Below are 26,722 nucleotides of genomic sequence, written 5' to 3' on the forward strand. Positions count from 1 at the left end.
GGATCCTAATGTGAATGGTATCGGAAGCTTTTTCCCTGATCAGATGCTGCCCTCCGAAGCCCATTTTATTTGGCTTGACTTTCATGACATATGAGAGGTGGTGGGCGTTAGGTAGACGGAGCTCTGGCCTAGGCAGTCATCAGTCCTGGCTGTGCTGTTACTAGCTGTTTACCCCTAACCTGTTCTAGGGTATATCCTCATTTCTGCTAGATCCAAAGATTTATTGTGAGGGACGTATGAAGACAGTACCTTTGCATCATTGTGGATAAATATAAGGAATTGCCCGGTCATACCCGCCCGAGGGGGTGGCGAGGACCCAGTGTGAGAACACGCACCACACCTGTCACTCACGTGAGTGTGTTTCCTGCTTGGGACTGCCGAATTGTCTTTCAGATGATGAGCTGGTCATGAACCCCAAAGTGTTTCCTCACATCAAGCTTGGAGACATTGTGGAGATTGCTCACCCCAACGATGAGTACAGGTGAGTACCTGACTGGGGTCAAGGGAGCTGACTGGCGGCTGTTTCCAGATGAGATTTTGTTTAAGGGGCTTGGCGGGCAAGACAGCTCTTTGCCTTGGGATAAAAATGCTCCTGCCTCTAGGATTCGGTAAGCCCATAATCTTTTACAAAGTGGTGCATTCTTCCTGGGTTTTTTTTTGTTGTTTTTTTTTTTTCATTCTTTCTGTTTTTGTTATTAATCCTCACCCGAGGACATTTTTTCCCATTGATTTTTAGAGAGAGTGGAAGGGAGGGAGGGGAGAGAGAGAGAGAGAGAGAGAGAGAGAGAGAGAGAGAAGCGGGCATCGATTGGTTGCCTCCTGCACAAGCCCCAACTAGGGCCAGGGATTGAACCTGCAACCCAGGTATGTGTCCTTAACTGGAAATTGAACTCTCGACACTTTGGTGCACCAGCCAACATTCTAACCACTGAGCACACTGGCCAGGACCATTCTTTCTGTTTTTGAAGCCGAATTGACAACTCTATGAAAAATTCTGGCAGGCTGGAAAAGATCAATTGGGGGGTGGGGGAGGAAGGGAGGGAGGAGGACCTATGTAATACTTTCAACAATAAAGATTTTAAAAAGAGAGAGAGAAACATTCTGTAGCACTTTTCCATTTCCTTGAGTGCGGGTGCAGGATTACTTTGTTGTGCTGCAAGTTACAATATGTCCAGAGTCGTTTGTTTACCTTTTAGAGGGGGTTGCATGAAGAAAGCTAGTTAGTTACTGCTTATAGCATCCCATCTTTTTGTTGCTTTTTTCCCCCAGCCCTCTGCTTTTGCAAGTCAAGTCACTTAAGGAAGATTTACAGAAAGGTAAGAAAAAGTTCCATCTTTCTTCTCTAAGATTTTTATACTCTACTATCCCAGACACTGCAGGAAACTTCTCTCTCTCTCTTTTTGTTTTTTGTTAATCCTCACCAGGGGTTATTTTTTCCACTGATTTTTTTTTTTAGAGAGAGTGGAAGGGAGGGGGGGAGAGAGAGAGAGATCAATGTGAAAGAGACACATTAATTGGTTGCCTCCGGCACCTGCCCCGGGGATTGAGCCTGCTACCCAGATACATGCCCTTGTCTGGAATCGAACCCTCAACCCTTCAGTCCCTGAGGCCAACGCTCTGACCACTGAGCCAAACCGGTTAGGGCAAGAAACCTCTCTTTACAATCTCAGGAATGAGGGCACAGTACTTCTCTCCTTATTGTGTTATCTCTTAAGAAATGGTCCGCTATCGAAACTGTCCGTGAATCGCACTTGTCAGCATCGGGCACTGAAGAAACAGTCTTAATCTAGTTCAGGAGGAAATTAATCTGAAGAGGTGAAGCTTTACACTTAACTCCAAAGTGGTTGTTGCAAAATATGCTTTCGTTTATTCTTTCCGTTTTTTTAAAATATATTTTTATTGATTTCAGAGAGGAAGGGAGAGAGAGAGAGAGAGAGAGAGGAGAGAGAGAGAGAGAGAGAGAGAGAGAGAGAGAGAGAGAGAGAGAGAAACATCAACGATGAGAGAAGACCATTGATCGGCTGCCTCCTGCTCGCCCCAGGACTGATTGTGGAGTTGGTTTCTTTCCGAGCGACCATTACTACTTCATTCCCAATAAGAAAGGACTCTTCCTCGTCTGAATTTTCACAGCTCTTTGAGCTTTTTTTTTTAAAACTTTTTTATGTTGCTTCTTAAATTATTTTCCTCTGTGTGTCTTATCTCTTTTTCTCTCTCACTTTTTAATTGCTTGGGCTCAAGTCTTTATCTGCTTGTGTCATCTGAAAAGCAGAGAATTCTAAATTTTAAGCTCCTAGTAGGCAGAGAACATGGCTCGTCCATGGCAGAGGGTCAGTTGTGTTGCTTCCTGAACGTCTGAGTATTTATGGATTACAATATATGTACCTGCTTTTTTCCAGACTGTATCACTAGATTTCTTCTCTGTTTCAGAAACTATCAGTGTGGACCAGACCGTGACCCAAGTGTTTCGTCTAAGACCTTATCAAGATGTCTATGTGAATGTCGTGGACCCTAAGGTATGTCTTTGTTCTGGGCTTGAATATCTTTCTGAGATGATTAGCACCCTTCCTCTAGGTTAGGCCTCTAAGGAAATAATGAGCTACTTATGTATAGTGTTAGACTATGAAATACGCAGTCACATGTAGGTTATTTAGATTATAGGTAGTATGTAAGTTGCATTTAAAATGCCCCCCCTTTTTTGCCCCTCTTTCTATAAGGATGGAGTCTTTTAAAAAAACATTTATGTATGTGTGTGTATATATATATATATATTTTTTTTCTCCTCCCTTTTTAAAGATTTTGTGTCTAGATAATCTGTGTGTGTTCGTGAAGCTACAAGTAAAGTTTTCTATTAAAATACTAAATTTTCTTTCTAGTCTCGCACTTCTAGAAACAATGCTATATTAGGTAAAAATCTTCTAGAAGGTATTATTGACATTATCTAGGGAAATAAAACACAAACCTCGATGTCATACTTGTGTGTCAGAATTAAGACTAAAACAACACAATAGAGTGTACAGGTGATGTACTGTGGAATTGTGTATAATTTTGTTAAGCAGTGGCACCCCAGTGCAGTCAATCACAAGAGGAAAAACCTGAAACCCAGAACTAGCACTCTGGTGCTCTTTGCACTTAACCGTGATTCAGCTCCTATAGCCTCTGTTACAGACTCATCACCTGTTCTCGGAAACCGTTGTTGGCAGGATAAAACCTGTGTGTCATGGTGCTGCTATTGGATGGTCTTCCAGTAGTTTCTTTTTTGCCAAAAGGCGTCCCCATGTGACGGGCATTATCTTATGCCCGTGAAGTGAGGCAGAAGGATGCAGAGGGAGATGTCTGATTGTCTTTTCTAGGATGTGACCCTTGATCTAGTGGAGCTCACCTTTAAGGATCAATATATTGGCCGTGGGGATATGTGGAGACTAAAGAAAAGTTTGGTAAGATACGATTTTTTAAAAGTCTGTGCCTTTTTATATTATATTAATAATCCATGTTCTCATAGAGATTAGAGGATCCAGTAAGGGAGAAGAGCTTACAGTCATTTCAAATTGCAGCATCACGGACAATTATTGGGAACATTGTCTGTATCTTCCTCCATTACTTTTCATCGTGTTTTCTTTTCTTCTGGGAATCGGACCTGCGACCTTCTAGTGCTGGGAAGGGGCTCCAACCAACAGAGCCACACTGGCCAGGGCTTTTTCATAGTTCCTTCTTTCCATTTTTTTTTTTTTATAGCTTTGTTTTTCTTGTCTATTATCAGAGAGTTTTACTCTGCATTTTTGGTTTGAATGGGAAATTATAATATTATTTGACATTTGAATAAAACTCTAGTTTTCATATTTTCCCTTGATTTCATTTGCACCTCACATGCCCTCCTTGTGGACAGCTATTTATTACCCCCAATTTTTAGATGTGAAAACAGATTGAGACGTTAGGTGATTGGCTGAGACCAGAAGGCTGGGAAGCAGTCAGCACTGAGCTAAAAGCCAGACCTCACTGCTTCCAGGTCAGACTGCTTTTGCCGTACCCTCCTCCCACTTTCCTTATTTTATCTTTAATTTATGTTTTCCACCTAAAATGATGAAAAAATTGTGAGCTGGTGCTGAAAATTCTCCTTATTGGATTTTTCTTAGTATTATGAAACAACAAATTACGGGTAGAATTTCCATGCAGTGCATATTTTCAGAAAAAAATCTTTGCTCGTTTTTTTTTTTGGTTTTGTTTTGTTTTTTGTTAATCCTCACCTGAGGATATTATTTCATTGATTTTCAGAGAGAGTGGAAGGGAGGGTGAGAGACAGAGAGAAAGAAACATCGATGTGAGAGAGAGACACAACAATTGGTTGCCTCCTGCACATGCCCCAACCAGGGCCGGGGATCGAGCCTGCAACCAAGGTCCGTGACCTTGACCGGAACCAAACTGGCTGGCGCTCTTTGCTCATTTTCAATGATAGAAGGAGGGTTCTATTTTCCGAAATGAGAGCTAACATGGGAACGAAATGTTCTATATTTAAGTGAGTATGTAAATTTAGGTACGCATGCAAACATGTGAGGATAAGTATATCGTGAAGCTGGCTGCTTATCCAACTGGTCTTTACTATTGTCTGTACTTGCCAAACTCTTAAGACCCTGCTGTTGGACCTGCCCCAGCAGGCTTTCCTATAAAGCTGTTACTCCCAGGCTAATTGAACTTGGGGTTGTTAGGAGGGATGAGACAGCCAGGAGCCTTTCTTGATGACCTTTTACCCCCTCGATGTATTGTTAAACCTTCCCTTCTTCCCTTAGGTCAGCACATGCGCCTACATCACTCAGAAGGTGGAATTTGCTGGCATCAGGTAGGTATTACATGACTCTCGACTTATCGGCTAGTCAGTGGGAGCATGATGTAATGCAGCCATGGGGCTGCAGACAGCATTTGAGGCCTATGGCTGTTCCTATAATGAAATACGCCATAGTTTAAAATGTTAGGTTCTCTTCTGGCTAAAACAAACCAACCCCCCCCCCCCCCCCCAAATGCACCAGGGTTCTGGCAGCTGCTGAAGCCACCTGGTGTTCGGTAACAAAGGAGGTCTAGACTCATAACTTTAGAATTGGAAAAAGCCTCAGGTGAACATACTTAATCAAACCTTCTTTTTTAAAAAATACATATTTTTATTGATTTCATAGAGGAAGCGAGAGGGAGAGAGAGAGAGAAACATTAATGATGGGAGAGAATCATGGATCAGCTGCCTCCTGCACACCCCCCCCCCGCCCCCCCCGCCCCACTAGGGATTGAGCCTGCAACCTAGGCATGTGCCCTTGACCGAAATCAAACTCAGGACTCTTCAGTCCACAGGCCAACGCCCTATCCACTGAGCCAAACTGGCTGGGGCTAGTTCTGCCTTTTTAACTGTATTGAATTACTCTTGATTTATTAAAGTTATTTCTATATTTCACTTTGTTTAGAAGAGGACCCCCCCCCCTTTAAATTAAAAAAGCAGACTTCTACATAATAAAGCTGTCGGTACAAAGATGTGTATAATGAAATATATAATCCTTTTCCTTAGAAGACACCGTGTCTTTCCTGAAATTTGTTGCACACGTACAAGCATATTTGCACCTGGTTGGCTCACTTAATCATGTTAAGGTTGACAGGTGGGCTCCAGTGATGAAGTCTGAAATTCCCCATCAACTTTTTACCTAATGGTTTTATCCATTGACAATTGTTGTGAGATGGTGGTTTTCTAATTCAGTCATTCTTTCTACATTTATTAGCCAGGATCATTTTGAAAAGAACTTTTATACCAGCAACTAGGGCTGTTTGATTGGTCTGAACTACTTAATTGGGAAAGAAAAAAAGGGTAAGGGAATTTTTTTCCCCCAAAAAGGGATGTTTTATGATTCAGCCATAAATTGGACGCGCAACCACTGCGCATACTGGCTGGGCTGTCTTGGGTTTGTTTTGACTCATAAGACCTGAGGATATTTTCCACTGATTTTTTTTTTTTTAGAGAGAGAGAGAAAAACATCATGTGGGAGAGGAACATTGATTGGTTGCCCTCCGGGCTGGTCAGTGCTAAAGGCCGTGTTCTTTCACTGTTCTACCCATTTTACAGTCTTAACAAGTGGCAGAGGAGAAAACAACAAGCCCCCAAAACACAATAGCAAGTTGCCATGAAAATTATTCACTAGAATGGCCTCCATTGTATAGGGCAGTGGTCGGCAAACTCATTAGTCAACAGAGCCAAATGTCAACAGTACAACGATTGAAATTTCTTTTGAGAGCCAAATTTTTTAAACTATATAGGTAGGTACACTATTATTAACTTAATTAGGGTACTCCTAAGGCTTAGGAAGAGCCACACTCAAGGGGCCAAAGAGCCGCATGTGGCTCATGAGCCGCAGTTTGCCGACCACGGGTATAGGGCCTCTGTCCCTTCTTGCCTTCTAACTGCCTATCTTCTAATCCTGATATTTAGATGGATTTTGTTTCTGTTGAGACTGACTGTGTTAAAACTGGGATTAGCAGAAATGCTCATCAGTGCTTCTTTGTTGTTTTTTTGTGACATACGGACCCTTGTAAGATTTGACAGAAGCTGCAGTACTCTGCCCAGAACAAAATTTGCATCACTGGAGAGGGTTCATGGCTTCCCTGGACCCCCTTTTTTAGACCCACGTGCTGTCTGTGGACGCTCAGATTAAGAGTTCCTGTTGTGCATATACAGCATGCTCTAGGAATTCCTCATGTTGTGTCATCCGTCCATGGCACTATCTCTGGAAATCCGTAGCTGGCCAGGTCACTTGGGTAGAAGTAACAGAGTAGAGTGAGCCGCCCTGAAGCCAGCACCGTGTCTTCACGATTCATGTAAGATTTGCAGTAACTTGTGTGTGTGTTCCTCCTCTCAGGGCACAGGCTGGTGAGCTGTGGGTCAAGAATGAGAAGGTCATGTGTGGTTATATCAGTGAAGATACCAGGGTAAGATGGAGAACATGTTTTTGGGTTTTTTTTGGTTTCGTTTCCCTGTATCGTGATGTCTAAGGCCTGAAATAAAAAACAAAACAGAGAAACAAGCAAAAACTTGATAATGAGTGGCACAAGGCCCTCTGCTGTTAGATAAACTTTATAACCGGTTCAAGTACCTGGTTTTCCAGCCTCCAAATTTTTAGAAGTAGCAAACATAAAAAGAGAGGGAGTATTAATGTCTATAAGTTATTTTTATATAGAAAAAATACGGTGGGTTGATTGATAGATGGCGAGGGATGGCCAGATGGTGATGGGTGGCATGTTCAGTATAGGATTTAGGTGGTGGGTATGTGGGTGGTTGCTGTATGATTTTTAAAAAAAGTTTTTGTATGTTTGAACTTTTAATAATAAAATAATAAAAAAAAACCCAAATTCTAAGTTAAGAATGGCAACATTAATATGACTATATATCTACATAAATATTAAAATATGATAGAAAAAGTTATAATCGACATTAACTAGGACATTTTAAAGTATCTTTGAAAGAGACTCAAATATAGTAAATGACTAATTCACTTTATTTTTTTTTTAAATATATTTTATTGATTTTTTTACAGAGAGGAAGGGAGAGGGATAGAGAGTTAGAAACATCGGTCAGCTGCCTCCTGCACACCCTCTACTGGGGATGTGCCCACAACCAAGGTACATGCCCTTGACCGGAGTCGAACCTGGGATCCTTCAGTCCGCAGCCCAGCGTTCCATCTACTGAGCCAAACCAGTTAAGGCTGATTAATTCCCTTTAAAAAAGGAAGATAAACAGCCCAATTGACCAATAAACACATGAAAAGATGTTCTATATCATTAGTCATTAGGGAAATGTCAGTCAAAACCCTACTGAGCTACCACCTCAAACTCACTAGGATGCCTACGATAAAAAATTTTAAAAAGGAAATTGACAAGTGTTAGAGAGGATGGGGAAAAATTAGAACCTGCACACACTCCCGGGGTGAATGTAACATGTTGCGGCCACTGTGGAACAATTTGGCGGTTCCTCCAAAGGTTAGATGTAGAATCACCAAATGACCCAGCCATTACACTCGCAGGTACATGCCCGATAGAATTGAAAATATGTGTTCACACAAAAACTTGCACACAAATGTTTGTAGCGGAATTATTCACATAGCAAAAAGTGGAAACAACCAGGAATGCCCATCAGCTGATGAGTAGATAAACACAGTATGGTATAGCCATACGATAGAAGGTTATTCAATAAAAAAAGAATGAGCCCTAGCCGGTTTGGCTCTAGGTTCAGTGGTTAGAGCGTTGGCCTGTGGACCGAAAGGTCTCGGGTTCGATCCCAGTCAAGAGCACATACCTCAGTTGCAGGCTCCTCCCCAGCCCGGACCCTAATCGGGGCTTCTGCAGGAGGCATCCAATCATGTGTTTCTCTCACATCAATATTTCTCTCTGTCTTTCCCTCTCTTTTCCACTCTCCCTAAAAATCAACAGAACAATATCCTCCGGTGAGGATTTAAAAAAAAAAAAAAAGGAAGTGATGATTCATGCTGAACCTTGAAAACATTATGCTAAGTGAGAGGAACCAGTTAGAAAAGGCCACAGATTGTATGATGCCATTTATGAGAGGTGTTCACGAGAGACAAATCCACAGAGACACGGAAGAGGGTAGGAGGGAGTAACTGCTAGTGGGGATGTGTTTCTTTTCGGAGTGATAAAATGTCCTGGCATTAGTGCTGATGGTTGCGTAACATTGTGACTATGCTAAAAACCTCTGAGTTCACCAAGAATGGCGAGCCGAAACTCTACATCATTGCTTTTCTAATGCAGTCATGTTTTCGTTTATTTCAGGTGGTGTTCCGTTCTACGTCGGCTATGGTTTACATATTTATTCAGATGAGCTGTGAAATGTGGGATTTTGATATTTATGGTACTGTCCCTAAATGCTGGCTGTCACTGCTAATGGGGAGAAGTTTCTGGTTTCTCCCAAGTTGTTATCATTGACAGTAAGCCCTTGACATTCTCTCACGACGTGTCCCTGGGATTTTTACAAATTCTCAAATGCTAGAACAAACAATTTTTATATTTTCCATATACTGAATTACATGACATGTGGCAAAGCGTTAAAAGGTAAACAAAAAGATAAACTAAAGCACAAACACTCAATGCCAATAGATCTTTAATTGTCCTGTGACTATAGGGTCAAAAGTCATAGAGAGAGTGACTCTGTGAACCAATACTTTCTTCGCTATCTTTCATTTCTCGTCCTATCATCCCAGAAATCTCATTTTATTAGAACGACGACGCAAGTAGAGAACAGTAAAGGTGCTAGGCAGTGTGGATACCGTGTCCGACACACCAGCTTCATGGTGCACGCAATTCGGATTTGTGTTTTATAAAATTATAAATTCCTCTATTCCTGCGGGTCGTCAAAATCACTCAAAAACAGCAGGAACTGACAATGGTCATTCAGCGAATGCCCAGGGTCCACCTGATCATCTAACGAACTGCAAGCATCCCTGTGAACATGGTCATGTTTGGAAATCAGATGGTTCTCTCATTTTGAAGACCCACCGTATTTTCCAGTCGTCAGAGCTTTTCCAATCTTGCATTTTACCTCGAAGCCATGGCCTCTCACTCAGTGAGGTGAATGCTGAGTTTGACCCCATGGAAAGTCTAGGTTGAAACCCCTTTCGTATGTCTGGCTTTTATGATCTCGGTTGAGAACATAGCAGAACCCACCTTCTCTTGGACTAGTCCCATTCCTGCGGCTTTACTGAGAGAAGTAATTGTCAGCAAGAATGACAGATTGTCCTCACCCTCTTCTTGTTCCTTTTCAGGGGATCTGTATTTTGAGAAAGCTGTGAATGGTTTCCTTGCCGATCTCTTTACCAAGTGGAAGGTATGTTTCCCCTTATGCACTCAGTCTCATCGAGCAAATGTTTTTCAATGCAGATTTAAAAAATACACTGTTTCTATTAAACTGTATTTAATTGGGGTATCTTAGCTAAAGCCTAAGTTGATGAGACTCAACTTAAATTACTTTAATCACCTTGACATTGTAAAAAGCATTTATGAAAAACCCATAGTTAATATACCCACTGTGGAAAGACTGATAACTTTCCCCCTTAAGATCAGGAACAGTATAAGGGTGCCTGCTGTCACCACTAGTTTTCAACATTGTCCTAGAACAGCCGTGGGCAAACTATGGCCCGCTGGCCGGATCCGGCCCGTTTGAAATGAATAAAACTAAAAAAGACCGTACCCTTTTATGTAATGATGTTTACTTTGAATTTATAGTAGTTCACACAAACACTCCATCCATGCTTTTGTTCCGGCCCTCCGGTCCAGTTTAAGAACCCATTGTGGCCCTCGAGTCAAAAAGTTTGCCCACCCCTGCCCTAGAAGTTCTAGCCAGAACAACAACGTAAGAAAAAGAAACAGTGGCCCTGGCCGGTAGCTGGGTTGATTAGAGCGTCGTCCCGAGATGCCATGGTTGTGGGTTTGACCACCGGTCAGGGCATATCCAAGAAGTAACCAGTGAATGCACAAGTGGAACAACAAATCTATGCCCCCCCCCTCTCAAATCAATAAATAAAAAAATTTGTTAAAAAGAAATATTTGAGGTCACACCTGTAGCAGAAAAGAGCATGGAGTCTGGATTCGAATAGACTGGGTTTCAAATTATGGTTCTGCTCTGCTTACCTTCTTTATATTTGAGAAGAATTCAGTCTCTCTGAGCCTCCGTTCTCTTATCTATAGATTGGAGATAATAGTCACTAACTCACAATGTGTTTTAAATTAGCTGCACATAGCCAGGTCTCAGTAGGGTCTGGGTCTCAATGTAATCTAAATCTCATCCTCTTTCCTCAGCAACATAGGGAAAATGTCCTCCAGCTCTGAAGGTTAAAGAAAATAGAAATATAATGCTTGCCCTCAGAGAACTTATGGAGGTTGGATATATGTATTTGAAACAGCAGCTAACCATACATTTATTATTATTATTATTATTATTATTATTTTAACTATACATTTTAGGGGCTAGAATGTTGTTTACTTTTGAGTTTGGACCTGGAAGGCGGGCTCCTTGTTGCAAGCCAAATTTCATGCCACCTGTAAACACTCCACTTCCAGAACATTGGTCTCCAGGCTGCATGGGAGTGCTTCTTCTCACTAGTCCCTATCCCAGTCCAAAGGGAATGCATTGCCTTGGCTTCAACCCCTGCCTCTCAAGCAGCCCCCCGTCCTCATCCTATAACAGTGACAGGATGTGGGGGTGTCTTTGAGTCTCACATCCACCACCAGCAGTTCTGTTCACGTTCCCTAAACTGCACGTATGTAGAAATTAGAAAACACTGCCTGGCTGGTGTGGCTCAGGGGTTGAGCATTGATCTATGAACCAGGAGGTCACGGTTCAATTCCTGGTCAGGGTACATGCCCAGGCTGCGAGCTCAATCCCCAGTAGGGGGCGTGCAGGAGGCAGCCGATCCATGATTCTCTCTCCTCATTGATGTTTCTCTCTCTCCCTCTCCCTTCCTCCCTGAAATCAATAAAAATTATTATTTTTTAAAAAAATATATTTTATTGATTTTTTACAGAGAGGAAGGGAGAGAGATAGAGAGTTAGAAACATCGATGAGAGAGAAACATCGATCAGCTGCCTCCTGCACATCTACTGGGGATATGCCCGCAACCCAGGTACATGCCCTTGACCGGAATCGAACCTGGGACCTTTCAGTCCGCAGGCCGACGCTCTATCCACTGAGCAAAACCGGTTTCGGCAATAAAAATTATTTTTAAAAAACAATAGCACTGACACAGATATAAATACCATAATCCTTAGACACTGGGCTGGTCTATTTCATGCCAAATCAAGAGCTGGGAGGCAGGGACCTCCACTTTTTTTGGTGATTTGCAGCTTTCAAAGCATTTACCACGTGCCTGGAGCTTTAGGTAACTTGCCCAGGGTCACGTCGTGGTAAGTCTCAGCGCCAGGGCTGAATCCAGGAGCGCTCTCTTCATCGCCTCGCCTTGTGCAACCTGTAATTACCTGATGTTATCTGAGACTGTACTACCCACCATGCCTCCTAGCACTGAGAATGCTGCGTCCATGCGGGCTGCTTCATGCGAAGGACATGGAATAAACCTGAGCCTTCTTTTTCTCTACTCATGCCTAGGAGAAGAACTGTAGTCATGAAGTGACAGTGGTCCTATTTTCTAGAACTTTCTATGATGCAAAATCGCTTGGTGAGTACGTCTTTCTCCTAGTTCTTTTTTGTTAAGCTCATTCATTCCTTGTTATCTTCTTTCCCTTTGCTCTGCTCCATCTTCCTCACCCTTCCTGGTCTGTGGTCGGTAAAGTGGCAAATAGCACAGTCCTTTAGCAGGTGCAGGAAGTCTGTGGGCTGTGATTCATCTTAAACCGACTTCATAGACACGTCATGGTATTTATTTATTTTCGTGATGCAGATTTCAACCCAGAAACATGGGAGCAGAGGAACTGAGCCTCTCTTTTCAGTCTCATCTTCGCTTTCTCTGTTTCAGATGAATTTCCCGAGGTAAACCGAGCCTCGGTTCGGCAGGATCACAAGGGGCGATTCTATGAAGACTTTTATAAGTATGTTTTGGGTCCTTCACTAGAAACCCCTCTCTTTGTTTCTTGGTGGTTTCTTTCCTAACTTTTGTTTTTTTTAAATTAACCTTTGTATTTTGGAGTAATTTTAGGTTTACAGAGAAGTTGCACAGATAATCTAGAGAGTTCCCATATACCCTTCCCCCAGTTTTCTCTGTTAACGTGTCATAACCAAGGTCCATTGGTCAAAACTGCAAGAACATTGCTATTCACTGAGCTTCAGACTTTTCTCAGTTTCACCAGTTTTCCATTTACGTACTCTGTTGTTCCACAGGCCAGTCTAGGATACCACACTGCCTTACGACTCCCCAAACTTTTTGTGGGAAATATTTCAAACTTGCAGAAGAGAATGAGTAATATAATGAACCCATATACCCAACGCCTGGTTTTAACAGTTGTTATATTAGCTTCATCTGTTCCTTTTGTGGCTAAATTATGTTTGAGAGTAAATTACAGATATTATAACATTTTGTTCCTCTGCATATCTCAAGAGTAAGGGCATTTCCATGTGTAATCACAGTGTAGTCACATATATAGCCACAATTTTTTTTTATCATAATCACCTTTAACAAAATTAATAATAATTCTATAGTATTATCCGATATCTAGTACATATTCAGATTTCCTTAATTGTCTCCAAAACAACTTTTTTTTTGGTCTCCTTAAGCAATATCCCCTTTCTTCCCTCCCTCCCACCAAGTGTTGACGTAATGGAGAATCTGAGTCAGTAGTCAGGTACATGCCCTTAACTGGGAATCAAACCCATAGCCCTTAGGTGTGTGAGCTGATACTGTAACCACTAAGCAACACCAGCCAGGCCAAGGCAATTTTAAAATATTTTCTTCATTTCAATCTATGTGGCTATTGACATGATTACATTTCTTTGTTAATATTTGTTAAATGTACTTGACTTTATCACTTATAATTGTATGATAAAGTTCCCTAACTTTGGGAATCCCACCTATCTTCTTTCCTTACAACCCTCTAAGGGACCTGCTGTCCTGTGAGTAGTAGTTGGCTGATATCTGTTTCATGATGATGCTCCTTTCAGAGTGGTGGTGCAGAATGAGAGGAGAGAAGAGTGGACGTCACTCCTGGTGACCATTAAAAAGCTCTTTATCCAGTATCCAGTGTTGGTGCGACTGGAACAGGCAGGTACTGCAGCCATGGGGTAGAAGGTGCAGCGGGGAAGAGAGGTGTAGGACGAGGTTGGGGGAAGAAGAGGTTCATGCTTGTTCCCCTTCCAGTGCTGTGTGTAGTTTCTGCTTCCATCAGGTTTCTTTAAAAAATATATATATATTTTTTCTTGATTTCAGAGAGGTAGGAAAAGGGAGAGGGAGAGATAGAAACACCAACGATGAGAGAGAACCATGGATCAGCTGCCTCTTACACGCCCCACACTGGGGATCGAGCCTGCAACCTGGGCACGTGCCCTGGCCGGGAATCGAACCGTGACCTCCTGGTTCCTAGGTTGATGCTCAATCACTGAGCCAGTGGGCCCAGGTTTCTGCTTCTGGTTGGGTCCGATTGTTCATTACACATGCAGTAGGTTCAATAATGTCCCCACTGCAGGGTGTGGGGTGTCCTGTGGAGCCAGGCACCTGCCACTTGCTTTACAAGACTTTCTCATGAGCTGTTTTCCCTCTCTTGTGTCTCTCGCTTCAGAGGGCTTCCCTCCAGGAGACAATTCTACCTCAGCACAAGGGAACTACCTAGAGGCCATCAACCTGTCCTTCAATGGTGAGTGAGTTCAGCGCCACCGTGAGCAGGCATCCTGCTGACCGCATGACTCTGAACTTCTCTGTATCGATGCCAAAGACCCAGGCCTGGTTGGTGATGTTCACACTACCTACCCCCCCAATTAATTGAGAGCATTAACTTCTGACGGCCAGAATGTAGCTCTTAGGTCTCCTGCTGGGAACTTAACTTGCTGTTCTCATCTGTTTCTCAGGGTAACCTCAGAGTAAAGCGCTGGGGGATCCTCTTGGCTCTTTGTTTTACTAAACTATATTCTTACTCCTTTTCACCCCAGCCCTCAGCTGCTCCTAGGCAATTTTTTCAATCAACTTTTTAAAAAAATTATAAAAGTGGCCTGTGTGCCTAGAATTCAAGTCATGGAGAGGGATAGTGAAGAAATTCTCCCCTGCCCGCCACTGTCAGGCTCCTTCCGAGAGCGGCCGTTAAGAGCGTGGCGGGATTTCTTCCTGATGTTTGTCCCTACATTCCTGTGTTAGTTTGCAAATACCAGAAACCTCCTAAATTCATTTAAACAAAAAGGGAAATTTACTCTACAGGTACAGGGGCTCAGTGGGGCAGCCGAGAAAGGCCTGAACCCCATGTCGAAGAATGTGGGGATGAGGGTGGCTCTGGGAAGCGCAGCGGCAGGAATTCCTCGAACTGTGTTCATGTCCCAGCAACCCCGGCTCTGCCCTCTGTTCCGAATTCCACGTTCCCAGCAGAGAGCATCTGATCGGACCAGCCCCGGTTAGGCATCTGTCTGGCGCCGACCAGTGGTGGAAGGGACCCTGTGTGGGCACTTCACTGTGCATATCACCCTCCCACGGCCTGCACTCGGGCGCTGGGCATTCCAGAGCCTGGGGTCTTTTATTAATGAGGCTTCTGTCATATTTGGATATCACTGATTTTCCATAGTGAGAATTTCACAGGCCAGAAATAAAAATTAACTTTTGGTTCTGGCCCATCTCTTTTAAATATTATCCGAAATTAGTATTTGATTCTGTTTTTAAAAATATATATTTTTATTGATTTCAGAGAGGAAGGGAGGGGGAGAGGAGAGAGAAACATCAATGATGAGGGAGAATCACTGACGGACTGCCTCCTGCACGCCCCCTACTAGGGATTGATCCTGCAACCCCAGGCATGTGCCCTTGACCAGAATCAAATCTGGGAACCTTCATTCTGCAGGCCAGCACTTGACCCACTGAGCCAAACCAGCCAGGGTAGTATTTTATTCTTAGAAGTTTTAATGCTGCCTCATTTGTGGAAACTAATGACATGAAGTTTGAGCCTATAGGGCTGGCTGCACAAGGCAGGTATCAATGGAGAGCAATGAACAAAGGCGACAGTGACATAGTCTTGTGTGAGGCAGTTCTTAATGTAAAAGGGGAAAGGCAGGCATGCGTGTGACCAACTAGAAACCAGGTCAGCATGTGGCAGTTGCTGTGGTAGCGATACAGGTAAAATGCTCCGAGAAGAGAGCGTCTTGTCCGTGGCTGGTTTCCCAAAAGCTGTAACGTCTTCATTGGAGGGTTTCTTTTGCTTCATTTCCAGTGTTTGACAAGCACTATATCAACCGCAACTTTGACCGAACTGGGCAGATGTCCGTGGTGATCACGCCTGGGGTGGGTGTGTTCGAAGTGGACCGTCTACTCATGATCCTGACCAAGCAGCGGATGATAGATAACGGTAACGCTCCCTGGGTCCTGCTGACTTCCCCTTAGAAACTCAGCTTCCCCTGGCTCTGTGCATCGGAGGTCGGGGAGTGTGAATGGTATCAGGCGACAAAGAATTCCATGGTCAAAGTGGTGTGGGAGAACTTGGTCATACACATTTAGGCCCATTCCCTAAGTTCAGATTTTTTTTTAAATATATTTTTATTGATTTCAAAGAGGAAGGGAGAGGGAGAGAGAGAGAGAAACATCAATGATGAGAGAGAATCATTGATCGGCTGCCTCCTGCAGGCCCCCTACTGGGGATCGAGCCCGCAACATGGGCCTGTGTCCTTGATCGGAATCAAACCTGGGACCCTTCAGTCCGCAGGCCGGCGCTGTATCCACTGAGCCACGCCAGCGAGGGCCCTAATTTCAGATTTTAACATGTCAGTGTTCCCTGCTTATCTCTAAAGGGCATAACTGGTACCCTGAGTTTCCCAAACATATTTGACACTGGGGAGCCCTTGTGGGGGTGCTGGTTTCCAGGAACCAGTGTCCATCAGCCACACTGGGAAGTCCCATCAGATCGTCCAGTGCAGCCCTCCCTCTGTGGGGTGCTGTGCTTCCCCATCTCGCACCCCGGGCCCCCATTTAATCTGTGCTTCCACAACAGGATGGGGCTGGGAACGGAAATCCCAATTGCCAGTCAAGACGCCCTGTTAAGTGACGGGGATCGTCTGGCTTTTTACGGAGATGACAAGGTTCCTTTCCCTGTCTGGCCTTGACCCTGGTCATGGAGGCCTGTCTGTGTGACAAATCGTGATCTGCAAAGCAGCCAGAGGCTGACTGTCGAGCACCAAATAGTGGCAGGTGTGACAGACCGGGGAACAGGAACAGAGAAAGAACAAAACACATCTACGTACTTTGCTGCGTAGGCAGCACAGGGGCTTGTAAATCGTGGCACGGAAAGTTGGCTCTGCCCAGGCCCCCACCCAGTGAGAAAACCTCGGTAACAGATCGGAGCACTGATCTCCGCCTCTCCCCGCCTCATCTCTCCCAAACTCTTTTTGGGGTTTTTTTAGGAATTGGTGTGGACTTGGTGTGCATGGGGGAGCAGCCGTTACATGCTGTCCCGTTGTTCAAGGTAATTCGGTTTTGGATCGCTTACTGAAGGCCAGTTTCCAGGGCCGGGATGGTCTTGAGAATAGTTTTCATTAAAAACAAGAGCTGGGCTGGAGGGCGGGGAAGGACGGGGGCAGGCTGCAGAGGTGAATGGGGGGAAAAGGAGGAGCTGTGTACTACTTTGAGCAATAAAGACGAAAAGAAGGAAAAAGAGAAACGGAAGTGGAGCAGTCGGGTGGCCTACTTGTTTTCGTAGCTGATCTGTGCCTGACTTTCTCGCTTGCAGCTGCATAACCGGAGTGCTCCTTGCGATTCCCGTCTGGGAGACGACTATAATATTCCTCACTGGATCAACCACAGGTGGGCGTGATCTTGACTCGTGGTATGTGACCAGAATGTCAGATAACTTCCTTGCCATTTTCTCTGTGAAGTCTCTTGTCAAGACGTGGAAACCAAAGCTTTTAACATTTGCCTAAAGCTTCTCTATGTACATGCCCGACCAGCGTAGCTCAGTGGTTGAGCATCGACCTATGAACCAGGCGTTCACAGTGTGATTCCCAGTCAGGGCCCAGCATCATGCCATGCATCTGGGTGAAAAATTATGGTATAAATAGATTTATCTCTGCCAGAAGATGGAGATTCTAATCCAGTTAGGAATCAGAACTAGCACGAACACAATTGAAAGCATAATTAATACTTATAGTAATTACAAAAGAAGTTAGAATTGGGGAGACCAGGAAGCCTGAGACAAAGGCATTCACAAGGTGGCTGATCCAGGGCTGCGATTTCATCTGTGTCTTGAGGTTTAAAAGAGAAGGAGGTTCATGCCCTGGCTGGTTTGGCTCAGTAGATAGAGCGTCAGCCTGCAGACTGAAGGGCCCTGGGCTCGATTCCAGTCAAGGGCACTGCCCGGGTTGCGGGCTCAATCCCCAGTAGGGGGCGTGCAGGAGGCAGCCAATCGATTCTCTCTCATCATTGATATTTCTACCTCTCCCTCTTCCTTCCTCTCTGAAATCAATAAAATATATATATTTTTAAAAGGGGTGTTTAGATTGATGACCCTGTTTGTTTCTTTCGCAGTTTCTACACTTCCAAAAGCCAGCTCTTTTGTAACAGTTTCACCCCCCGGATAAAACTGGCTGGAAAGAAGGTAGGTGTCACCCGCCAGCAGAGCCTTGAGGGACTGTCACACACCCAGGTGGTTATTTTGGTCCTGAGATACTCCCTTTCCCCCCAGGGAATAAATGAGTTTCAGAAATTGTTTTAGAACTTTTTACAATTCCCCGCATTAAGTAACAAGGCAAACTCCCGTATGTAAGAAATACCTTTGGCAAAAATATGGACAAAGAACTATTTTTAGTTTTTAATAATAAAAACTATTTTTATTATGATGTGACTGGTGTGTTCACCCACTGAGACCTCTCAGGTACTGGCAGGGACAAAGACAGGGACACATGTTGCAGCAAAGGGGAGATACGTTAAAAAGATCACATCCTAGCAGGTCATTAAAGAAAGGCGCGTTCAGACGGGAGTGAGACTCATTTTTTGCTTACCAAACCGAATAGGTTTAAACCCTATTAATAATTATACCAAAAGTCTGTGAAACTGGTGTTTGAGTATCTGGTTCGTGTCTGATTCTTATGAAAAGCAGTTCAGCGTGTGTATGAAGAGCAGTGCAAATGGTCATGCCATTTGACACATCATTTTATTTCCGGCCACGTGGTCTCGGGACATAACTGAGGACATTGAATGTCAATAGACCTTGGTCTAGTGTTTTGTTTTGTTTTAATATGTTTTTATTGATTTCGGAGAGGAAGGGAGAGGGAAAGAGAGATAGAAACACCAGTGCTGAGAGAGAATCATTGATCGGCTGCTTCTTGCACGCCCCCTACTATGAACCGTGGTTCATAGGTTGACGCTCAACCAGTGAGCCACGTCGGCTGGGCTAATTTTATTCGTAATAGTGACAAGTTGAAAATAATAAGGAAATAGCTAAATAAACCATGAAATATCCACTCGATGGAGTATATTTGCAGCCAATAAAAATGCCACTCTTACGAGTCTGAAGAGCTGACCTTAGACTTCGGCTCTGCCACCTGCTAATCATGTGCCTTTGAACAAGTCCCTTATTCTCTCTAGAATTAAATAGCCTCCCTTGTGAAGTGGGGTCCGGGGACCCCCTGGGTAGAGTTGTGAGAGCAAACAGGGTGTGAGGCGGGAGGAAAGGCCCTGGCAGGGCTTGAGGCCACGGTAGGCAGGCGCCTGGCGTGCGCTCCCACCTTCCCATCAGTGTCAGGAGTGAGACGGTCTCCCCGCTGGGGAGCGGCCGCCTGCGCGCTGTGCCTTGTGGTCAGTCCTGTTCCAGCAGGGAGGGGAACGATTAACTCTCTCTCTGTTTCCTCAGCCTGCCTCCGAGAGAGCGAAAAATGGCCGTGACACGTGTGAGTATCTTCCTCCTTTCATTTCTTTAGAAAGAGTCAGCCTGCCATGGCAACAGAGGATGTGAGCTCACATAACAGTTCACAGCCACGTTGGGAGACCTGGGTTCCTAAACCACCTTTATATATTTGTCCTATCAGCTGCAAGATGGGTGGTAATGACAGGCCAGTTGTAGGGGTCAGGGAGAACGTTTGAAAGTACGAAACGCCCACAGGAAGATGATGTCGTAAGAGTGGGATTACAGAAGAATGAGGTACTGCCATCACCTCGCCTCCACTTAGTGTTATACTCTTCCTGCATCCTTTGACATATGTCATGTGTCTCAACAACCTGGTGAATGGTTATCATCCTTTTTAAAAAAATATTTTTGTTAATTTTTAGAGAGAGAGGAAGGGAGAGAGGGGGAGAGAGAGAAACATTGATGTGAGAGCAGAACATCTACCAGCTGCCTGCTGCCTACCGGGCATCGAGCCTGCAACCTGGGCCTGTGCCCTGACCAGGAATCGAACCAGCAACCTTTTGATGCACAGCAGGATGCCCATCCAAGTGCCCCTCACTGGTCAGGGCATCTCTCTCTTTTTTTTTTTCCAGGGGGAGATGATGATGATGATGGTGATCATTATGTCTTGCAGATTTTGATGAAGACCCTCGGAAGGCATCTGGTTAAAATGAGTTTTGGTGACAATTCATGTTATTTGTGTGTTTCAGCTCTTGGGACTCCAAAAGAAGCTGAGAATGCCCTGCCCATCCAAGTAGACTATGATGCCTATGACGCTCAAGTGTTCAGGCTGCCAGGCCCATCCCGGGCTCAGCGCCTCGCCACCTGCAGGTTTTCTGCCTGATTCCCTTGGGGGTGGATATAAAAACTGCTTGGGAAAATGTGAGGTCTGGCGGGGACCTTTATGAGAGCAATCTCGAAAATGTTTTCAATTCAAATTAGCCAAATAGCCGGGGGGGCGGGGGGGGTGGGGGGGGTGAGGGCGGACTGGAGGGAGTTAGTGGGGGAGAAAAGGAGACATATATAATACTTTCAACAATAAAAAATTATTTTTTAAAAATTAGCCAAATAGGAGGCTTGCCTTATATAGATCATCAAGGTCTCTGGGTCAGCCATTTTGTTAGCTCTATTTGCTGTAACGTATTGTCCTTAATAGGAGCGCATTCTTCAGCTTTTTACTAGACACTCAGACATCTCATTGGGGATTTTTTAATATATAGTTTTATTGATTTCCAAGAGGAAGGGAAAGAGAGAGAGAAACATCAATGATGAGAGAGAATCATGCATGCCCCATACTGAGGATCATGTGCCCTGACCAAGAATCGAACCGTGACCTCCTGGTTCATAGGTCGACGATCAACCACTGAACCACGCCGGCCGGGCTCATTGGGGACTTTTGTTACTGGTTTCCCAAGTAGCTTGGGCTGGTGACAGGTTTGGGGGCAGCGTCCCTTCCTTGGCGGTAACTTGTCCTCTCTCCCGGGTCAGGTCTGTGCGCGAGCAGGAGAGTCACAGTCGAAAGAGTGCCAGCTCCTGCGACGTCTCCTCCAGCCCTTCCGTGCCCAGCCGGGCGCTGCCCACGGAGGAAGTGAGGAGCCAGGCTTCCGATGACAGCTCCCTGGGCAGGAGCGCCAACATCCTCATGATCCCTCTCCCCCACCTGCACCAGTATGAAGTCAGCAGCTCCTTGGGCTACACCAGCACGCGAGGTCAGAGCCGAAGCCCGGGCCGAGCTGGGCAGAGCTGGGCGCAGCTTCCTTCCTGCAGGAGGGGTGGGGCTTGGGGGGTTGTGGCCAGATGTAAGTCCACGTTTAATGATTTCCATGCCAGTGCAGTGTGTACAAACCACCTGAGCTGTCCATCTGTGTGCCTACGAGGAAAATCAAGCAGGTTTAGCAAACACATGGACTGTATCTGCCAGGGTCTGGCCCACTGTTCATCCAAATATACATATTTTATTGTTCCTCTCACATGCAGAACATACCCACCCCATCTCCACGGGAGGCAATTCAAGTCCTGCCCTTGACATATACCAGCTTAAAGTGCAGGGTCTTTAAGTCTAGGCGATGTGTGGTCCTCCCCGTCAGTTTGGATGTGGCTTCACTGGGCCAGTCATTTAAGGACCCAGACGAAGTGTTTAAAAAGTAAACACACCCACGGTTTCATCTCTCCCTGGTTTGGTGCTTTTACTCATTTCCCTCACTGCTCGGCATGCGTACTGTCCAAGGTTCTTGGCAGCCTTGGCAGAGCGGACTGCCTGGTTCTGGTTCCTCTGTGGCTCTGTGCTTGTCTCCGTGTCTCATCTCTACCGTAACCGGCAGATGCCCTGGAGAACATGGTGGAGCCGCCGCAGCGAGACTCCAGCGCGCCAGGGCGGTTCCACGTGGGCAGCGCGGAATCCATGCTGCACGTTCGACCGGGGGGCTGTGCACCCCAGCGGGCGCTGATCAACCCCTTCGCCCCCTCACGGATGCCCATGAAGCTCACGTCCAACAGGAGGCGCTGGATGCACACCTTCCCTGTGGGTGAGTTGGTGGCTCAGGAAAGAGCCGTGGCCGGGCGCTCTCAGGCCTGGTCCTTGGCACCAACCAACCACAGGGCCGTGGTCAAGTATCCAAACTCCTCTGGTCCCTGGTGCCCCGCCTGTCAGATGGGGTAGCCACGCCCCCTTTGCCTACCCCAGGGGTTCTCGTGAGGACCCCGAGGGCACACCTGGGAATGGGCTTTGTGACTGTAGCCAGCGGTATGGAGCCGAGGGCTTCTGTTGTTCTGTCTGAAAGAGACTGTGCTTTGCCACCTGCTTTCTTTCCTAAGACTGATGGCCCTCATTCTCGTTCATTCCTCCCTCTCCTGCCTCTCTCTGGGTTTTATGCAGCTGTGGCTGGAATGCACCTGCAGCTGAATGGGCTCTTGCTGGGCTGGGAAGGGACAGGTGCATGAAAAGCCAGGGTTTTTCCTGGAAGCCATCCTGCTGAACGCCTGGGAACGTCTAGTTGTTATTATTATTTATTATTATTATCATTTTCTTGCGTTAGTGTTAAATAAGTGAGCAGTGGATCTGGTTCTTTCGGCTGTCATTGGGGGTCATTCTCAGCCCCCTTCTCGCCCTCCTGATCGCTGTCATAGTCAGTCACATGACCTGTTTCTTCGGCGTCTCTTTCTTCCCATTGCTTTCCCACTGGCTCCCTTCGTGTTCTCTTGGGGGAAGGACCATTGGTGTTTCCCCCGTGACTCTTCGCTCTTCTTGCTTCTGTGCTTTTCCTCCAAACACCCGACATGCAGCACTTCACTGAAACAGTATCTCCAGAGCTGCATCCTCCGCCCACCTGGGCCTCGCATCGCCAGGCCCTCCCTTGCCGGGCTCCCCAACTGTCACCATCCTCAGAGGTTCTCTTCTTTCCCAAGCTCGTCGCCTGCACATGTCTTGCCTCTTGCACGCCTGGGTTTCACACGGATCCTTTCTTCCACCTAGACCTCCTCTCCTTCAGCCTCGCTGACTTCAATGCTCTGAAACTTCCTTCTCTAGGAAGCAGACTGGACTAATTCTGATGATCTCCTACTCGCCTTTTTTGTGCTTATGTATCTTCTGCTTCTTCGAGTCACAGTTGTTGCTATCTTATATATTAGTCAAATCCTTGGTGTTTCTTTCTTTTTTAAAATATATTTTTATTGATTTCAGAGAGGAAGGGAGAGGGAGAGAGAGAGAGAAATATCAATGATGAGAGAGAATCATGGATCGGCTGCCTCCTGCATGCTCCACACTGGGGGTCGAGCCCACTACCCAGGCCTGTGCCCCAACCGGGAATCGAACCGTGACCTCCTGGTTCACGGGTTGATGCTCAAGCACTGAGCCACACCGGCCGGGGGAGCCATTGGTGTTTCAGTTGTGTGGTCCTTTTCATGTGGTTGGTGCTAACCTTCCTGGGAAGGGCCTTTGCCTCCTGTACTTCTGTATTTCTCTGTGTTGTCTCAATTGGACACGCCTGAGAAAGAGGCTCGAATATTTTTAGGCTGGACAGAGTGACAAACACGAGGCCACACGGGAGGATGAGTTCAGCTCTGAAGAGCAGACAGACGTCCTGTTGGGAGCCGAAGGGCCACGGGGATACCGTGCCTCTGTGTGTGTGGTCTGTGGTGTGATCCTTCAATGGCTGCAACACCCGCATCCCGGCAGCCAGAAGGGAGGAAGATGGACGCCAAGTGCACAGCACGAGCTGTCGGGTGGGGATGATGCTCAGTGGGTCTTTGTCTGGGTAGGACCATCCGGAGAGGCCATCCAGATCCATCACCAAACTCGACAGAACATGGCGGAGCTGCAGGGCAGCGGGCGGAGGGACCCCACCCACTCCTCTGCAGAGCTGCTGGAGTTAGCCTATCATGAAGCTGCTGGAAGGTGAGAACGTGCGCAGGGCTCTGGACGGTACCCCGAGACCACCCTTCGGCACCCAAGACAATGCGCAGAACAGACCACTGACACAGTGTCACGTTGATGAGACTGGAAGAGACAGTGTGAGATCAGGGTCAGCGTCACTCCCTTCAATGGGCCACATTCAAAGCAAATGGCCTGACATTTTTGCCAGAAATGTTGCCCAGGCCCTGCTTTAGTGGAGGTGTAATTCAGAGCCCAGTTTGTACACCTCAGACATGAATGCCTTCTAGTCCTTGGTCAAGGCTGACAAGGGGTGCCCAGACCGGTGATTCTTGCTGTGTGTGCTGGGCAGGCAGCCTCTGACTTTTGTCATTTTGGTCACTGAGAAATCTCACTGCTGAATTTAGAATAAATCAGTGCTAAAAACGGTGGAATTCAAGGTCTGTGTTTTTAAAAACAAGCCTTTTTGAACCAGAATTCTGAATGCATTAGAGCAGCGGTTCTCAACCTGTGGGTCGCGACCCTTTGGGGGTCGAACGACCCTTTCACAGGGGTCACCTAAGACCATCGGAAAACACATATATAATTACATATTGTTTTTGTGATTAATCTCACTGTGCTTTAATTATGTTCAATTTGTAACAATGAAATTGAGGGGTATTAAAGGGTCGCGGCATTAGGAAGGTTGAGAACCACTGCGTTAGAGGCATCCAAAGAGACTCGGTCCAGGAAGAAAGCCATTGAAGCCTTGACAAGCATGAGCCCGGGTTACGCCTGGACTCACTGTGATGCTTTAGGCAACACTTTGCAAAGAGCAGTGTTCGACCCCATTCACTCACCTCAGCATCCCCTGGGATGGATGAGGGATATAGACCGACATGACCATCTCTACCAGATTAACTTGCTGCCTCTATTCGAGCACCTCACATCCTCCTGTTGGTGTCAGCAGGGGAGGCTTAGAGCAGAAAGGGCAGGCGGTCTAGCCTTGGCAATCGCAGGTGAGGTGCCAGGGCAGGAGGGGCTGGTCACAGGAGGCCGGCGGAGCTGGCACCCGGACCACGCGCCGCGGCCTGGTAGCCTGTGACACGGATCCCAGCGGTTGCCAGCCTGGGACTGGGTGGCTGAATAGCCAGTCCTGTTTTGGATGACGACCCCTGGGATGCAGGGTGAGCAGGATACAGGAGGTGATGATCTGCACTAAGCCAGGTGGCTGGGCTCTTCCCTGCAGGCACAGCTCCTCCCGCCAGCCTGGCGACGGCATGTCCTTCTTGAACTTCGGTGGGACGGAAGAGCTTGCTGCCGGCCTGCTTAGCAACAGCGGCGCAGGTAACCGATCCAGGAGGCGACAGAGCCGGGACGCTCGGAGCAGGCTCGTCTGGGGACCAGAAGGAAGGGCCGCGTCTATTTTGGGATCATGTCAGCCACAATTTGGGGCGACCTATTTAGAAGCAGTGCTTTATAATGCATGGAATTATAAATGGGCCGCACGGTACATTTTTAGCCGGGAACATGCTGGTCAAGCCACATTTATCATCGGTCTGTCAGCCAGTCGTGACCGAGGACGACTTGCGAGCTTGGTGTTGAGGGCAGGGCCAGGGCAGGAGAGATCTCTGCTCCCGAAAGAGCTTTCCATTGTGTGGGGGGGACCCCTCCATAAGAACAACTAGGAGAGGCCCAGAGGGGAACAGTGTGGTGTATTTTGTCCTCTTCTCTCTTTGCATTTCTTGTTCGGCCCGTGTGGCTCGGTGGTTGAGCGTTGACCCAGTGAACCAGGAGGTCGCGGTTCAATCCGGGTCAGGGCCCAGGCCCAGGTGGTGGGCTTGCCTCTGTCTGGAACATGCTTTTTCTCTTTCTTCAACCCCTGATTCTGCGTGGGAAATGTCGGCTTGGTCTTTATGCATCAGCTCCAACAGCGCCCCTCCTTTGCGGCCCTCTGGTGCGCCTGTCTCCTCCCCAGGCCTTCCCAGGAGCTGTTAGGCATGTGTCCACAGCGCTTCACACGCGTGACCCCGTTGTCCCACTTGGCACGTTCTGATCCCATTGCTTCTGTGTTTGTCGCTCCACTCGCCTGAAAGAACTTATCTCTGTTCGCCCCCACTTTGTCCCCACGCCCCACATGTATTGACAAGTGAACGTACACTTCCAGGGCCAAGCGGCCATGTGTGAGAAGCATCTGAATGACCCACAGACTTACTCTACTTTGCCTGCGAGTGTTCAGTTACATAAATATGTTCTAGAATGTTTAGCATCTTACCGTAGAGAAGGCGTGGGCACCTCGGGTACTGTAGTCTGGGTAATGTATGGGTAATGTAGAGAAGCAGGCTCATCCTTACTCTTGCCCTGTCTCTTTATGACCAGTAGCATGTGTTTTCAAAGGGGTCAGGGGTCATCAGAGGTGATCTGTAGCATTGAACTCCCACCTTTGATTTTGTGCTTCCTGGTCAGTCGTGTTAGCCAGCCACGGAAAGAAACGCGATCAGATCATTCTATGTTGCCATGTGCAATAAGCAGTTCATGTCAGATTTACCTTCAGGATAGATCTAGAATCTTACCATCACCTCCACCACTCGCTCGGTCCAACGTAACACCGTAACATCCATCATCTTTGCCTGAATTAGCTCCGAAGCCTGCTAACTGCCCTTCCATACAGAAACATTAACAATGAGAGGGAATCACTGATCGGCTCCCTCCTGTACAACCCACATGGGGGATCGAGCCCACAACCCGGGAATCGAAACGTGACATAGGTCGATGCTCAACCTGGGAGCCACTGGGCTAGAACTTTCCTTTTTGTTGTTTATGGCTGTATCTCTAGAG

General features: G+C 46.4%; 1 protein-coding gene across 1 annotated transcript in view; it reads left to right on the forward strand.

Annotated features, from left to right (window-relative positions):
* DEPDC5 (DEP domain containing 5, GATOR1 subcomplex subunit) overlaps positions 1–26,722 on the forward strand; it is a 63,481-nt gene that overhangs the window by 3,911 nt on the left and 32,848 nt on the right. Inside the window, exons 3-24 of the mRNA XM_081113541.1 lie at positions 394–481; positions 1,270–1,316; positions 2,428–2,513; positions 3,351–3,434; positions 4,782–4,831; positions 6,882–6,951; positions 8,806–8,884; positions 9,795–9,856; positions 12,131–12,200; positions 12,498–12,570; positions 13,637–13,740; positions 14,251–14,325; positions 15,877–16,011; positions 17,060–17,121; positions 17,386–17,459; positions 18,180–18,249; positions 19,504–19,540; positions 20,247–20,367; positions 21,025–21,245; positions 21,858–22,061; positions 23,794–23,929; positions 25,134–25,231. Coding sequence (XP_080969667.1) covers positions 394–481; positions 1,270–1,316; positions 2,428–2,513; positions 3,351–3,434; positions 4,782–4,831; positions 6,882–6,951; positions 8,806–8,884; positions 9,795–9,856; positions 12,131–12,200; positions 12,498–12,570; positions 13,637–13,740; positions 14,251–14,325; positions 15,877–16,011; positions 17,060–17,121; positions 17,386–17,459; positions 18,180–18,249; positions 19,504–19,540; positions 20,247–20,367; positions 21,025–21,245; positions 21,858–22,061; positions 23,794–23,929; positions 25,134–25,231 — 2,046 coding nt within the window. The remainder of the gene's footprint in view (positions 1–393; positions 482–1,269; positions 1,317–2,427; positions 2,514–3,350; positions 3,435–4,781; positions 4,832–6,881; positions 6,952–8,805; positions 8,885–9,794; positions 9,857–12,130; positions 12,201–12,497; positions 12,571–13,636; positions 13,741–14,250; positions 14,326–15,876; positions 16,012–17,059; positions 17,122–17,385; positions 17,460–18,179; positions 18,250–19,503; positions 19,541–20,246; positions 20,368–21,024; positions 21,246–21,857; positions 22,062–23,793; positions 23,930–25,133; positions 25,232–26,722) is intronic.

The sequence above is a fragment of the Myotis nattereri genome (assembly GCF_964212035.1).
Source record: "Myotis nattereri genome assembly, chromosome: 19".
Classification (NCBI taxonomy): Eukaryota; Metazoa; Chordata; class Mammalia; order Chiroptera; family Vespertilionidae; genus Myotis; species Myotis nattereri.